The 14,289-nt window shown below is 41.7% G+C and overlaps 1 protein-coding gene across 3 annotated transcripts; it reads left to right on the forward strand.

Annotated features, from left to right (window-relative positions):
* Nucleotides 1-8,115: 8,115 nt before the first annotated feature.
* On the forward strand, nucleotides 8,116-13,674 carry LOC144606831 (zinc finger and BTB domain-containing protein 8A.1-B-like). Of its 3 annotated transcripts, none has more exons than XM_078423237.1 (4): nucleotides 8,116-8,334; nucleotides 10,102-11,051; nucleotides 11,655-11,833; nucleotides 12,508-13,674. In XM_078423237.1, exons 2-4 carry the CDS (start codon nucleotides 10,130-10,132, stop codon nucleotides 12,712-12,714), a joined length of 1,308 nt encoding a protein of 435 aa, XP_078279363.1. In that variant the 5' UTR covers nucleotides 8,116-8,334; nucleotides 10,102-10,129; the 3' UTR covers nucleotides 12,715-13,674. The 3 variants fall into 3 exon arrangements, with proteins under 3 accessions (XP_078279363.1, XP_078279365.1, XP_078279364.1); XM_078423239.1 differs by having other exon boundaries at nucleotides 8,118-8,334; nucleotides 10,794-11,051; XM_078423238.1 differs by lacking the exon at nucleotides 8,116-8,334 and adding an exon at nucleotides 8,359-8,722.
* The last annotated feature ends 615 nt before the right edge of the window (nucleotides 13,675-14,289 follow it).

Below are 14,289 nucleotides of genomic sequence, written 5' to 3' on the forward strand. Positions count from 1 at the left end.
TTTATAGCAAGCAAGAGTTGTTGGTGGGATTGAATGTTACTATTGCAAAATTATTATTGTCAACTCGTAGAAATATTTTTAAATGCATAATAAGATAGGATTTGTTTTCCTGAACTACCCATGCCAGCCATTTTACCTGGCGAAGCAGTAGAATTTATGACTATGATTACAGATTCATCAAAGTGTACCGGATGAAATAATAATGAGCTTTCCTGCTTTAGACTGACTTGCTACTGATTCTCACCTGACTAGATTTTCCTTTAAAAAAATATATTAGTCATTCTTGACGCCCTTTGTTATCTACCTTTGGATCACATGCCACAATGTATAGTAATGTTTGACTTGGGTACTTGGTAGGCAGCATCACAGCATTGTTCCATTTTTGCTGTTCTGCGATGTGGGAGTGGTGATTTAATTGCCATCCTACACTAGGATATTTGCATGTGCAGCTTGTGGCGTTTGTTCTTTTCAATTTTGCCCAGTTTTTCCCAACAGTTCTGTAACTCTTGATCCCACTATCTGGCAAAACTGTCTCACCAAAATCCTGTATTGCTACATTGGTTGAGATTTATTTTCCCAGAAGGAAACATGCATTTAAATAAGATTATATTTTTAACTACTCTGATTAGAAAAATTGACGTCCTTAGCGATCTTGCCTGCACAATTACTGATTCCATATCATATGTTTAAATCTGGCGTTTATAACCTGTTTTCAGTTGTAATATATTTTCATGACATTTAATGCTGCAGAGCAAACATCTTGGTTGCAACTCTGCGATGTACAGGATGTGATATGCTATTGTGAGTTGGTGGGCATTTTTCTCTATGCAAAGCTGTTGCTTCTGAATACCTGTTATCCTATTTCCTTCAAAGTACATACAGTTTTCCATCTTTCATACTTTCATGAACCATCCGTTATGGTGCTTCAGCATTGAAATTCATAGACTTTGACCTTTTGGGAGTTGTTGATGTCATTGTGCCAGTAGATGCAAGAAAATTGTAAAGTCAAGTATTTTATGATCATTCCAACAGTTTTTGACTTTTTCAAAATTGGTAATTTAACAACTGTTAACTATATTGCAAATGTCAGACAAAAAAGAATGTGGCATCTTTAATTGTTCTCATTGCCATATCAACAAAACAATGTGATCTAGTGCTTAAGGTTAGCTACGTTGTAGCCATGTATCTCTATTACAGTTATTAAAATGCATTTTCATATTGTACAGTATTTAGTTTAAATATTTTGTATTATTCAGATGTGATGCAGTCAATTCCGAAGCATGGAAAATTGAGGTAAACATTGAGGTATATAGTTAAAATATTTCCTAAATGCCAATTATTCAATTGTATGGCCATGTAACCTGAAGATGCAACAATCTTGATCTTTACTGGATATGATGTATTTTACATTTGTCCTCATTTGAATTTATCTAATTTAACTGGTGGACTCAGCACTGTAGTGAGATAAACCTGTCTGATTGTTAGGCTGCTTTATTTTACAGACAGCAAATCAACATTAAGGTCATTTTCTTCATTAGACTTCTACTTGTTTCAAATAAGAAAAAAATATAGTAAGCTATTAGCTCCTTTTAAGTGAAGTGACTTTTGGCTCCTCCGTCTACGCCGCATCTGCGCCCGGGATGAGGTGTTTCACACTAGGGCGTCAGAGATGTCCTCATTCTTCAGGAAACGGGGCTTCCCCTCCTCCATTATAGATGAGGCTCTCACTAGGGTCTCTTCTACATCCCGCAGCTCCGCTCTTGCTCCCCCTCCCCCCACTCGCAACAAGGACAGAATCCCCCTCGTTCTCACCTTCCACCCCACCAGCCAGCGGATCCAACAAATCATCCGCCAACATTTCCGTCACCTACAACGGGACCCCACCACTGGCCACATCTTCCCATCCCCTCCCCACTCTGCGTTCCGCAGAGACCGTTCCCTCCGTAACTCACTGGTCCACTCGTCCCTTCCTACCCAAACCACCCCATCCCCGGGCACTTTCCCCTGCAACCGCACGAGATGCAACACCTGTCCCTTTACCTCCCCCCTCAACTCCATCCAAGGACCCAGTCTTTCCAGGTGAGACAAAGGTTCACCTGCACCTCCTCCAGCCTCATCTATTGCATCCGCTGCACTAGATGTCAACTTATTTACATCGGCGAAACCAAGCGCAGGCTCGGCGATCGCTTCGCTCAACAACTGCGCTCGGTCCGCATTGACCAAACCGATCTCCCGGTGGCCGAGCATTTCAACTCCCCTTCCCATTCCCAGTCTGACCTTTCTGTCATGGGCCTCCTCCAGTGCCATAGCGAGGCCCACTGGAAATTGGAGGAACAGCACCTCATATTTCGCCTGGGCAGCTTGCAGCCCAGTGGTATGAACATCGACTTCTCCAACTTTAGATAGTTCCTCTGTCCCTCCCCCTCCTCCTTCCCAGATCTCCCTCTATCTTCCTGTCTCCACCTATATCCTTCATTTGTCCCGCCCCCCTGACATCAGTCTGAAGAAGGGTCTCGACCCTAAACGTCACCCATTCCTTCTCTCCCGAGATGCTGCCTGACCTGCTGAGTTACTCCAGCATTTTGTGAATAAATACCGTCGATTTGTACCAGCATCTGCAGTTATTTTCTTATAATATTTGGCTATTCAGTTATCTCTACATAACCAACTGCAGATACTGACATGCAGGCTTTCCACGTACAGTTATTTTTGGAATGTTTGACAACCCTTTTCTCTCCTTTTCTCATGCAGGGGTTCATAGCAGGTAGAAGAGCAGTGTTCCTGACTCATTTTCCAAAACGGAAACTTTCTAATCAGCCTGACAGGCAAGATGATTTTACCCTTTCCAAGAATACACTATCATCAGAACACTCAACGGTGGCCTCAAGGTAATTCAATCTTCACTCCCACAAAAGGTATGGATGTTCTGTTAGCCCCATTAAAGAGTAAAACACTAGTAGTTAGAGACATCTAAAAGTTTCCTTTCTAAACATAACAATTTTTCCAAATTTGCCTTATTTAAAAATGTGACGTTGATTATTAAAATTTCTGCAAAGGATTTGCAGATTTTTTCTGACATTTCTTAGAAATGGGCTGGCACGTTTCTAATTTGACCTGACATGACATGTCCTCTTTAAGATCATTAATTCATGAATAATTTGGATAACTGTACATAACTCTAAACTGCTTGCAGCAGTAAGCAAATTATTAATAGACAATAGTTGCAGGAGTAGGCCATTCGGCCCTTCGAGCCAGCACCGCCATTCACCGTGACCATGGCTGATCATGCACAATCAGTACCCCGTTCCTGCCTTCTCCCCATATCCCCTGATTCCGCTATCATTAAGAGCTCTATCTAACTCTCTCTTGAAAACATCCAGAAAATTGGTCTCCACTGTCTTCTGAGGTTGGAATTTGAATGTAGGCTTTCGCATAAGTCAGAAAATAAAAATCTTTTGAAGTATGACAGATGCTCTAATTGCCGCAAAATACTCGAGGATATGAAAGACCGAGGCTGTGGTGTTTAACTATTAATCTACTCAGTCCTTTCAAGACTGCTGCTCTTGTGATCCTTTTGCTCTGAATTGCTCCCTAGATGTAGTTAAAATATATTGGTTTAGATGTTTCCCCCCTTGTTACCTCGGTGACCTGTGGGGCATATAACAGATTTTTTTACTTATTATAATCACAAAATCATTTGGTTGCAATTTAAGTTGTACAAAGTGTATAAGATTCTCACAAATGACAGCAGATTATATAAATATTTAAGTGTGAGGAAAAAAGGCAGAAAATAAGAGAATTAAGAAATCCTCTCAAAATATGGAATTATTAGTGAACATTTTCACAGATATAAAGTTAGGAATTTTAGAAGCAGAAGGGAAGCAGTATATAAATTGAGAATCTAAACTACCTGACACTGAAATCAGTGTTGGGTCCACTGTTGTTTGTCGTCTATTTGGATGAGATGTAGTTGGTATCGGTAATAGATTTGCAGATGAACCCCACATTTGTGGTGTAGAAGATTATCCAAGATTATAACTGAATCTAGATGAGAAAGTAGATCAAGGAAAGACAGATGGAACCTAACTCTGGTAAGTGCAGAGTGTTGGATTTTGGGAAGTTACACCAGCACAAGATGTGTATGGTAAATGGCAGGGCCCTGGAGCATTGTGAACCAAGACATATGGGTAGAAGTACATAGTTCTCAGATAGTGGTGGCATAGGTAGACTGTAGTGCAAAAAGTAATTGACATGTTTGCCTTCATCTGTCTGTGTACTGAGTACAGGAGCTGTCATGGAAACATAGAAGTATAAGAAAATAACTGCAGATGCTGGTACAAATCGATTTATTCACAAAATGCTGGAGTAACTCAGCAGGTCAGGCAGCATCTCGGGAGAGAAGGAATGGGTGACGTTTCGGGTCGAGACCATTCTTCAGACTGATGTCAGGGGGGCGGGAAACATAGAAAATAGGTGCAGGAGTAGGCCATTCGATTCTTGGGACGGGATACTGATTTTGGCTGATCATCCAAAATCAGTATCCCGTCCCGGCTTTTTCCCCATATCCCTTGATTCCCTTAGCCCCAAAAGTTAAATCTAACTCTCTTGAAAACTTGTGGTATATGTTGTGGTATAGCTGTACAAGATCTTTAGACATGGATAGGAAATATTTCCAGGGATTATGGGCCAAATGCTGGAAAATGGGATTAGCCAAAGTTGGCAACTTGGTTGAGATGGATGAGTTGGGCTAAAGTGCCTGTTTCCACACTGTATGCAACATGAAAGTTCTTGAGATCAAGAGATAAAATCTAAATTAATTCTGAAAATGAAGCCATCGAATACATTAATAGCGTAAACTGTTTTGTATGTTTATATTCATTGTCATTGTACTGCTGAATGTTTTCTAATCAAGAACACGATTGCTGGTGTCTGGATTTATGAACAACAAATGTAAACGCAACATTGGATGATAAATAGAGTGGAATTTGTCAAGGTAGCAGAACCCAATATAATTTGAAATTAACTGCAGCATCAATGGATTTGAATCAAACCATCATAAACATTGCTCCACTGAGTTGTGTGACAGTAACTAAAGGAAAGATATGCCCAAGATGAATTAAAAATGATAAGAAAATTGCTGCAGGTTTAGATGAAGGCAATGAGATTACCACGGGGGAAAAAAGTCAAGCCTGAGTGACACTGGACATTTAAAACAATCACAGGATTGGATAAACCGAGAATGAACAGCAACTTTCTGAATTTGAAAAGTAGGACTTCAAGGACCACAGCGGAGCCAATCACATGCTGATTTTAAAGAACAATGCACAATTGCAAAATAATTAGAAAATAAAGTAGAATTTGAGAGAGAAATTTGAAGTTTAATAGAAGGATACCATTATGACAAAATGGCCAGAGCAGAGAATCAAATGAAGTTGGCAAAAATAAATTAAGAATAATCAAATAAACAAAATGTTGAGATTCTTATTTTTGCTCTCTTCTAAATGTGCTTTATATCACTGGCATCAACATCTTGGGTAACATAAAATTTCCTCTGCAAATATTTCCTAACGCACCACTTCCTGTTCAAGCGGGGAAACGGGAATAAAATTGGCCAGTTATCTTGCAATTATCAGTAGAGAAGACATTACCATCTATTACTGTGAAAATCAGTGATGGCAAAAGTCCTGCCAATCCCATTGTAACCGATGGAAATGCCTCAATATATGTATCATCTTCCATGAAATCTTTTCGCAACTAAAAACATAGCACAAAAAGTAAGGAAATTTGTGTTTGGTAGATTATTTCTTTGTTGTAACAATGCTTCTTGGCAATAAATCTTATACTGTTGGAAAGCCTGTTTATTTCCCTTTTAAATAGTGCCACATTTGTAAGGAACATGCATGTGTGGGATGAGCAGCAGAGCTGAGTATGTGGGTTGCGCCCATGAAAAATCTGCCAAATCTTCTCTGCCAATGCCAAACAGCTTATTCTGCCATTGACTCTTGTTTGGTGTTGTTTGGTGGATTGGATGATTGAAGTCTGAAGAAACAAGACATATTGGCAATTTAACAATTTATTCATTTAATAAACAGGAGCCTCAGTAGCGTGTGGAAGAACCATACACAGCCACAACAGCCTGGCACCTCCTCCTCATGCTGGTCACCAGCCTGGTCACACACTGTTGTGGGATGGCATCCCATTCTTCAACCAGCATTTGTCGCAAGTCAGCCAACGTGGTTGTGTTGGTCACTCTGGCACGAACAGCACGCCCAAGCTGATCCCACAAGTGTTCAATGGGGTTGAGGTCAGGATTGCTGGCAGGCCATTCCATCCTCTCCACTCCCAAATTCTGGAGGTAGTCTCTGAGAAACCCTACTCTGTGGGGGCGAGCATTGTCATCTTGGAGGATAGAGTTCGGTCCCAGACTGTGGAGATATGGGATTGCCACTGGTTGCAGAATCTCATCTCGATATCTCTCTGCATTGAGATTGCCTGACAAGCCTAGTTTTTCCAGTGAGGGAGATGCCGCCCCACACCATCACACTGCCTCCACCAAAAGATGTTACTCTATCGGTGCAGCAATCAGCATAGCGTTCTCCGCGTCTTCTCCACACTTTGACCCTATGATCCAACTGCCGTAGGCAGAATCTGGACTCATCGTTGAACATAACGTTCCTCCACGTGTTCAGGTTCCAGTGCACGTGTTGCCGACACCAGCGCAAACGGGCCTGACGGTGAAGGGCAGTCATGGCAGGCCTCCTGGCAGCCCTATGAGACCGGAGATCGGCTGCGTGCAGTCTGTTCCGAATTGTCTGGGCAGAGAGCCGTCGGCCATATCATCCTGCAAACCTTGACTGCAAATCTGTAGAAGACAGCCTACGGTTCCTAAGTGCTGACAGGGTGAGGAAACGGTCTTCGGGTGTCGTCTTCTTGGGACGCCCACTTCGCGGCCTGTCTCTGACATCCCCCGTTATATGGAACTTGGCCTTCACTTTGGAGATGGTACTAGGGCTCACTCCAAATAATGCCGCAACTTGGTTTTGCGGAACACCAGCTTGAAGTTGCCCTATCGCACGGGCCCTATCCAGATCAGTCAAACGTGGCATGCCAATTCTTGCAGCAGACACCTACTGACCACTGTAGCAGGGCCCATGCTCACAGATGCTGCCAATCAGGCACCTGATTGTCAGCACCTGGGGGTACCTACCAGAAGCTCAAAACAAGAGTCAATAGCAACAGCAGAATAAGCTGTTTGGCATTGGCAGAGAAGATTTGGCAAATTTTTCATGGGCGCAACCCACTCAGCTCTGCTGCTCATCCCACAAATGCATGTTCCTTACAAATGTGGCACCATTTAAAAGGGAGATAAACAGGCTTTCCAACGGTATAAGATTTATTGCCAAGAAGCATTGTTACAACAAAGGAATAATCTACCAAACACAAATGTCTTTACTTTTTGTGCTATGTTTATTTGGAAATGTATTCCCCACGTCAACTTCTCTTAACATCTGTTCACTCCACGCCCAGCATAGAAAGTGAGCAGTTTGTAATTAGGTGTGAATTTGTTCTACCTAGTTTTGTGCGGTCGCACTCCGTATGGGAACGGACCCGTTCGCGATGTGTAGTAAGGAACTGCATTTGCAGGTTTAAACCCAAGATAGACACAAAATGCTGGAGCAACTCAGCGGGACAAACAGCATCTCTGGAGGTCGTCTCGACCCGAAACGTCACCCATTCCTTCTCGCCAGAGATGCTGCCTGTCCCGCTGATGCTGCCTGTCTCTAGCATTTTGTGTCTATTCAAGCCAAGGTTCGTGATTTTTTTTTCAACGTTCAGGCTGCATGAATCCACAAACATGCCGGGGGCACCTATTACGTTGACACAACATACTGGAGTAACTCAGCGGGACAGGCAGCGTCTTTGGCGAAAAGGAATGCGTGACATTCCTTATCTCCATTGATGCTGTCTGTCCCGCTGAGTTACTCCAGCATTTTGTGTCCATCTTCGGTGTAAACCAGCATCTGCAGTTCCTTCCTGCACCTCGGCTATGATGTAGACGGGAGGAGCGACGCCCCTGCTGCCATGTGAGGCGACCCGAGGGAGGGTCCGCGACAGACGCTGCCTGATTTTCCAAAACACCCGAGTAAAAAACAGGAAGCGCGGTACTCGGGATAAACATCGCGCCGTGCTGATCTCTGTCACACTCCGCCTTTTAAGTGCCACCGGTTGTAAATGTAGGCGTTAAAAGCACGTCCGGGTCGGACCCGGTGGAAAGCGTCGTCTGTCCCGGATAAGGGGCTTTCTGCTCCGCTTGAATGGGAGCCCGAGGTGGAGGTAATAGCAACAAGCCCATGAAAGGGCGAAGGGCAGAGACATGTCGCTGCCGCCGCGGATAATGCAGCCTCTGCACTGGCCGCCGGTGCTGCGCTCGGTCCGCCCGCTGGCCTCGTGCGCTGGCGGTTGATCCGCCCGGGGGCTCCGCTGATCACGTGCGCTGTGGTCCGCCCGCGTCACGTGCGCTGTGGTCCGCCCGCGTCACGTGCGCGGGCTCTTGATCCGGCCGGGCGGGCGGCGCGGGTGTCGGACGCGGGCGGGTGAACCCCGGGCGTTCATCATTGTTGCCGCCACCGCTCTGGTTAATCCTTGACCCGGCCATTTGGAATCAAGAGTCATTCACACACTGCATTGCATCTTGGCAATTCTTAACTTGCTTCACAGGCAGGTGTGGACTCAGCTCACGCAGGACAAACACGACTTCGCACATCCTCCCCTCATCGCAAACGCGCACTGCAATTCATGTCTGCGTGTTGGGGGAAACCTTTGCATATTTATTTACAAAGAGTAAACTTGTCTACCAACTCTACCTCCAATTTTATGACTTTAATGCCCAAAGTTGGACTGCACCTAATGAGTGAGATCAAGGGAAGTGTGAGGCCATGTCTACTCATACTCAGCGAAGCACTATTCACACTTTCCAGCAAGAATCAAGAGCTGAAGTTGGGACTTGGAACACCATGAAGTGGTCTCTTCTCCAACACCAGCCTTCCTTCCCCATCACCACCCTTCTCCATCACCGTCCTTCCTTCCCCCATCTCCTTCCCCCATCTCCTTCCCCATCACCACCATTCCTTGCACTCCGTTGGTGACAACAGAGTCATCCAGCAGCCTGCACTGGTATAATGTATTTCACACAATCGCAGGGGAAAACAGGATTCAAAAATCAGACGAAACTTGATTGCAAGTCACCTAAAAAGATTGGATTCATTGAAAATCTTTTTTGAAAACTACAAATGTAAATCTGAAATGCAACCAAAAAAGTGCAGGAAACGTCAAGCATGTTTGTCTGTGTCTGACGAATGGTCTTTGAAATGTTAACTGTTTGTCTTTCCACAGATGGTATCTGCTGTGTCAGTTTTTTATGGTTTTATTATAAAAGGGTTAATTTGGCCATGAGAAAAACGGTTTAAGGAACCGGTTGAAAGTGGGAATCAGCAGTCATTTACAGCAGTAGATGGTAAGGTGTTTGGAGAGAATATCAGGGCATGTCCAAGACAGCTGAAGGATTGGCTGCCAGTGGATGACATTCCTGGAGAGTTATAGGGTTGGAAGAGTCGGGGGAAATGCAAAGCTTAATTTGGCCTATCACCTCTGCCAGTATCAATTTTGAGGATCTTAGATGTAAAAAAAGTTTTTCTATACAACATAAAAAATATGAGATGTGGATTCACTTCTCATCTTTCTAAGCTTAAGCCCATTCTATTCATTTATTTAATCTATGGCTGCATCCTCAGTTTTTTCGCCATGAAACTAGTAAAGCTTGGTCTTAAAATAAAATGTGCTTCCTTAATAGTATTTAGGTCTTCATGAGGGATTGGAGTGAATGTAACCTCCTCATTTGCCTTTTGGTTGTTTTGATGCACATTTTAATTTTGTGACCTCTGGATAGTCATCCCCTTCCATCAGATGACAGAAAGCTGTAGCAAAACACACACGGTCCTTTAAGTTCTGCCTGATTGAATCGCTTGCAATATATTGGTGTATGTTATTGGTATGGATTTCCTTCTAATCTTAGCAAAATAATATTTTTCATATCCTTTACAGACTCGTGTAACCTCAGGCAGCTCTCAGAATGGAGATCTCCTCACACCAAGCCCGTTTATTTCAACAATTAAATGAACAGCGCAAACAAGAAATGTTTTGTGACTGTTGCATCATTGTGGAGGGAAGAGTCTTTAAGGGTCACCGTAATGTTTTATTTGCCAGCTGTGGCTACTTCCGTATGCTACTTCTGCATAGTGCCCAGGATGTGGGGCAGCCTACTGTAGCCACGTTTGATGTCTTTTCTGCAGATGCATTTACAATTATTTTAGATTTCATATATTCGGGAACACTGTCACTCTCAAGCCAAAATGTTATTGATGTGATGTCAGCTGCCAGCTACTTGCAAATGACAGATGTGTTCATTGTTTGCAAGAACTTCATCAAATCATCACTGGACATAAGTGTAAGAGAGAGATATTTAAGTCATTCCAATAATGGTGAGATTAAATGCGGAGAAGCAACATCTTTGCACACCATCAGCCGGAATCGGGAGACAAATTCTTGCCATACTCAGAAGAACTCCAATCTTGGAAGTCTTGTTGGACATTCCTGGATAAGTTTCAACTTTCATCAGGCAATTTCAAGCCTTCCCTTTTCCAGAGACCAGTTGTCAATTTCTATCACCAAGAATCAAGAGCGTGTGGATGTTTCTGAACTTGCTGTTTACAAAGCCAGTACCTTGTGTGTTTCAGGTGCAAATGCAAGAACATCTGAACACAAAAATGCTGTTCCCCACAGCGATAGGAAGAGAGTACCAGGTTTGGAACCAATTGCCCTTCCAGTGAGTAGTTTTTGCAGACATCAGCAGATACATATGCTGCCTCTGCCACAAGATTACAGTGATTCAATTGAGCAAACTTCTCAAAATAGAGATCGAAAGACAGAAGACTGTAATCCACCAATGCCTAAAATTGTGGAAGTTGTAGATGAATGGAAAAGAGAAATAGCAGGTAGGCATAGTAGTCCTTTAATGCCAAAGATCGAGCCAGGTTGTTGGGGTGTGGTGTCTGGGTATCTTATCTTAATGGAATTCTGCTTTATCATTTACCTTACGAATCTGACAGCCATGAACCACTAATAAACTGTTCAACTGCATACATGTCTGGCTGAATGGAGTAATTTTAAAAGTCCATTCACTGTTGTCCATTTCATAAATTTCTGATTACTGCTGCAACTGCTTCCATTTGTATAGACACAATAAACATTCTAAGGCATTTTGCAGGGGTTATCCAAGTAAACACAAAACCTTGTGACGAGATATTAGAGCAGGAAATGCAAATATTGCTCAATTTGCATATTTAGGTTAAGAAGAAAATGTCAGATATACGGAAGGAAAATAATACCTTGATACATACTATGAGTAAGATAATTTAACTTTCAGTGTCATACATTTCAGCCTCTGCCGATTTTCAACCACGTTAAATCTATTAGTAATGTTCTGATGTTATGATTTGTGTTTCTATTTGCATTATTGTGGTCATATGCAGATTTACAGTTACAGATATTTTCAATTTGGTTAAAGATCACACTAAGCGTCTGAATTTCTTTCTAAGGAGACTGTAATGTATTACGAAAGGTGAAATTCAAGTGCCCTTTCTGTACACATACTGTGAAGCGGAAATCTGACTTGAAGCGACATCTACGATCACATACAGGAGAGAGACCATATTCTTGCAATTCCTGTGGCAAGCGATTCACACGACTTGAGCACCTCCGCAACCACCACCTGAGTGTAAGGTCTTGCTGATTACTGAAGTTGGATTTTTTTGTTTGTTGCAGCAGACAGGAACTCAATATCCTGCTTGTGCTATGTTTTCTGAAGAGAGAAAAAACACCTTTTGGACAATAATGTAAATAATAATGGGGAGGTGGCAGAAATATCAGCTGGTCCATACTGGCATTATCTCTTGGATAACATAAAATGTGAATAAGTGGAACTCTTTTTCTGCCTCATGATCTGTTTTGGTGGTTTCCTTTGTAATATTTACCTTTCCCCTTAATATGTCTAAAAGTAGCCCTGCTTAACATTAAACATCCATTAAATCACAGACCATTTATGATTTAAAGGAATTTCTAAAACTTTTACTGTATAGCTATTTTGCCTGGACCTCTGAGCATCATGCATTAGTATCACATTTGTGTCTCTTTCTATTGTAAAAAGTGAATCTTTATGATTTACCAGAGCTGCAATTGAACTTGCTGAGTCTTGATTTTGTTAATTGGTACTGTTTGCCAGCATTGCAACAGGACTTTGCTTTTACTTTTTCTTAAATTCATCATTTTACTCTCCTCAACATTTACAATGTGCCTGATTATCAAGTGCAATGAGTTCTATTTGTTATTAATGATATTTTGTGTTTCCTTCTCGTTTCATTCATGTCATTGTGTTGTTTGAACTTTTCCCAGGTCCACAAATCTAGAGAGATCATTACTTGCAAAGTTTGCAAGAAGCCATTCACTGGCATTGCAAACAAAACTTTACAAGATGGTGCCAAAACTTTAGGTCTGTGCATTAACTGCATAGATCCAACGAATTCTGATGAGCCTATCAACTTAGATTCACATACAGACCATGATACAGAATTTCAGGAAAGTGACAAAGAGTCTGGCTGAATTTCTAAAGAGCCTGATGGTGAGACTGAGATCCTGAGTTCAAGGGGAGAAGATCCAGAAAGCTGCCCGGTTCATGCAGTACGAGAAATTCTGGCTGACGAAGATGAACAAGTCTAAGTTTATGATACTGTTGAGAAGAGTAACTGAGGAAACCTTCCGTGCCGAGTCATTTCTATTAAAGAAAGAAAAGTATAAGAGTTACCTGAGGGGTTCAAAATGTAAGTTGTATCAATTTGACATTTGCCCCTTAATGATAATTAATGATAACAATTGTATTTGTTGTTTCTCGTTTATGTTCAATAGGGTAGGTGGGATGATAATTGTTCAAATTACTGAAATTCTATTGTAAAGCTTAGTTAAAGTGTTCCATGTTGGACACTGTATAAGTTTTTAAAACAAAAAGACTAAATCCTATAGTGAAAAATCTCTTGTTAAAGAGAAAATGGATTCACAGCATTGGAGTTAAACTACTGTAATATCTTTGTTTCGCCATGGTGTAACGTTAAAATGTATTTATGTTCAAATATTCACCATCATGTTGCTCTGGTGGAGAGCCAGTGTGGGCATATTTGCATCAATGAGCTTCTGTACTCTATCACTTCAACCTACTTTTATATACAACATTTTTTTTGCTCAAAATGGTCTTCAAGATGTATGTTTACAAACCAGATGTCATTGAATCAGACATGAACAAAAATATAGAGCCCTTGTGTTTGAATAATTTTAGAAATGTAAAATTCTGGGTAAGAAAAAGGAAGATTCGACTATCATGTTAATTCAACTTGCGAAATGGTACTACTGATATTTATCCATCAACATTGTTACCTGATTTTGCTACTAAGATTTCAGGTATTTGCAGGTGACATAACATTTTCCATTGTACTTGCTTATTATTGTCACCAAATTGTCATTTTGTTTTCAGCACACCCTCGCTGTCTGCAGGTATTTTCACTGGGTATGAAACACTTTTTTTGTAGTAAAACAAAGTATAACAGAATTGACTATTGTGGATTGATTATTTCGTACAATCCTGTTGCAATATACAGCTCAAACTGGATTAGCCAAAATCCTCGGCAAAGAACAGTATTTTCAGTTCTTCTAATAATCAAGTCCAGAAACAAAGGCATGGGTAAGGGTTTGATCAGTAGGTGAGCATCAACAGGGATGCAGTGGAGCATTGAAAATAGATAAAAAGCACCATTCTGATGAAGGAGCATATTGAGAGCTGCCTGGTACTTCCAAGTTGCTGTATTACTTTGCTTCAGAAAGTGACCAGGCAATGGGATGGACTCAGTGGCAGGGGTACAGAGCTAGTGATAGAGGCTAGGGTTTGTTCTTTTTCAATATTTCATGGAGGGATATGCCTGACTGATCAGAGCTGCGAAGTTAAAACTTTGATCAATGCAATTATTTTAAAATAAGCCTTTTTATTTTACACTGTTCAGAAGAAAATAAATTATATTCCGAGAGTGTTGAAAAATAACATAAAGGACAGATCTGCTCACTAAACCAGCTCCACAACCTACTCAGACACGAACAGTGTCGTACATTGCTATGTAAATTCAAACATTAGAA

This window comes from Rhinoraja longicauda, chromosome 27, assembly GCF_053455715.1.
Source record: "Rhinoraja longicauda isolate Sanriku21f chromosome 27, sRhiLon1.1, whole genome shotgun sequence".
NCBI classification, from domain to species: Eukaryota; Metazoa; Chordata; class Chondrichthyes; order Rajiformes; family Arhynchobatidae; genus Rhinoraja; species Rhinoraja longicauda.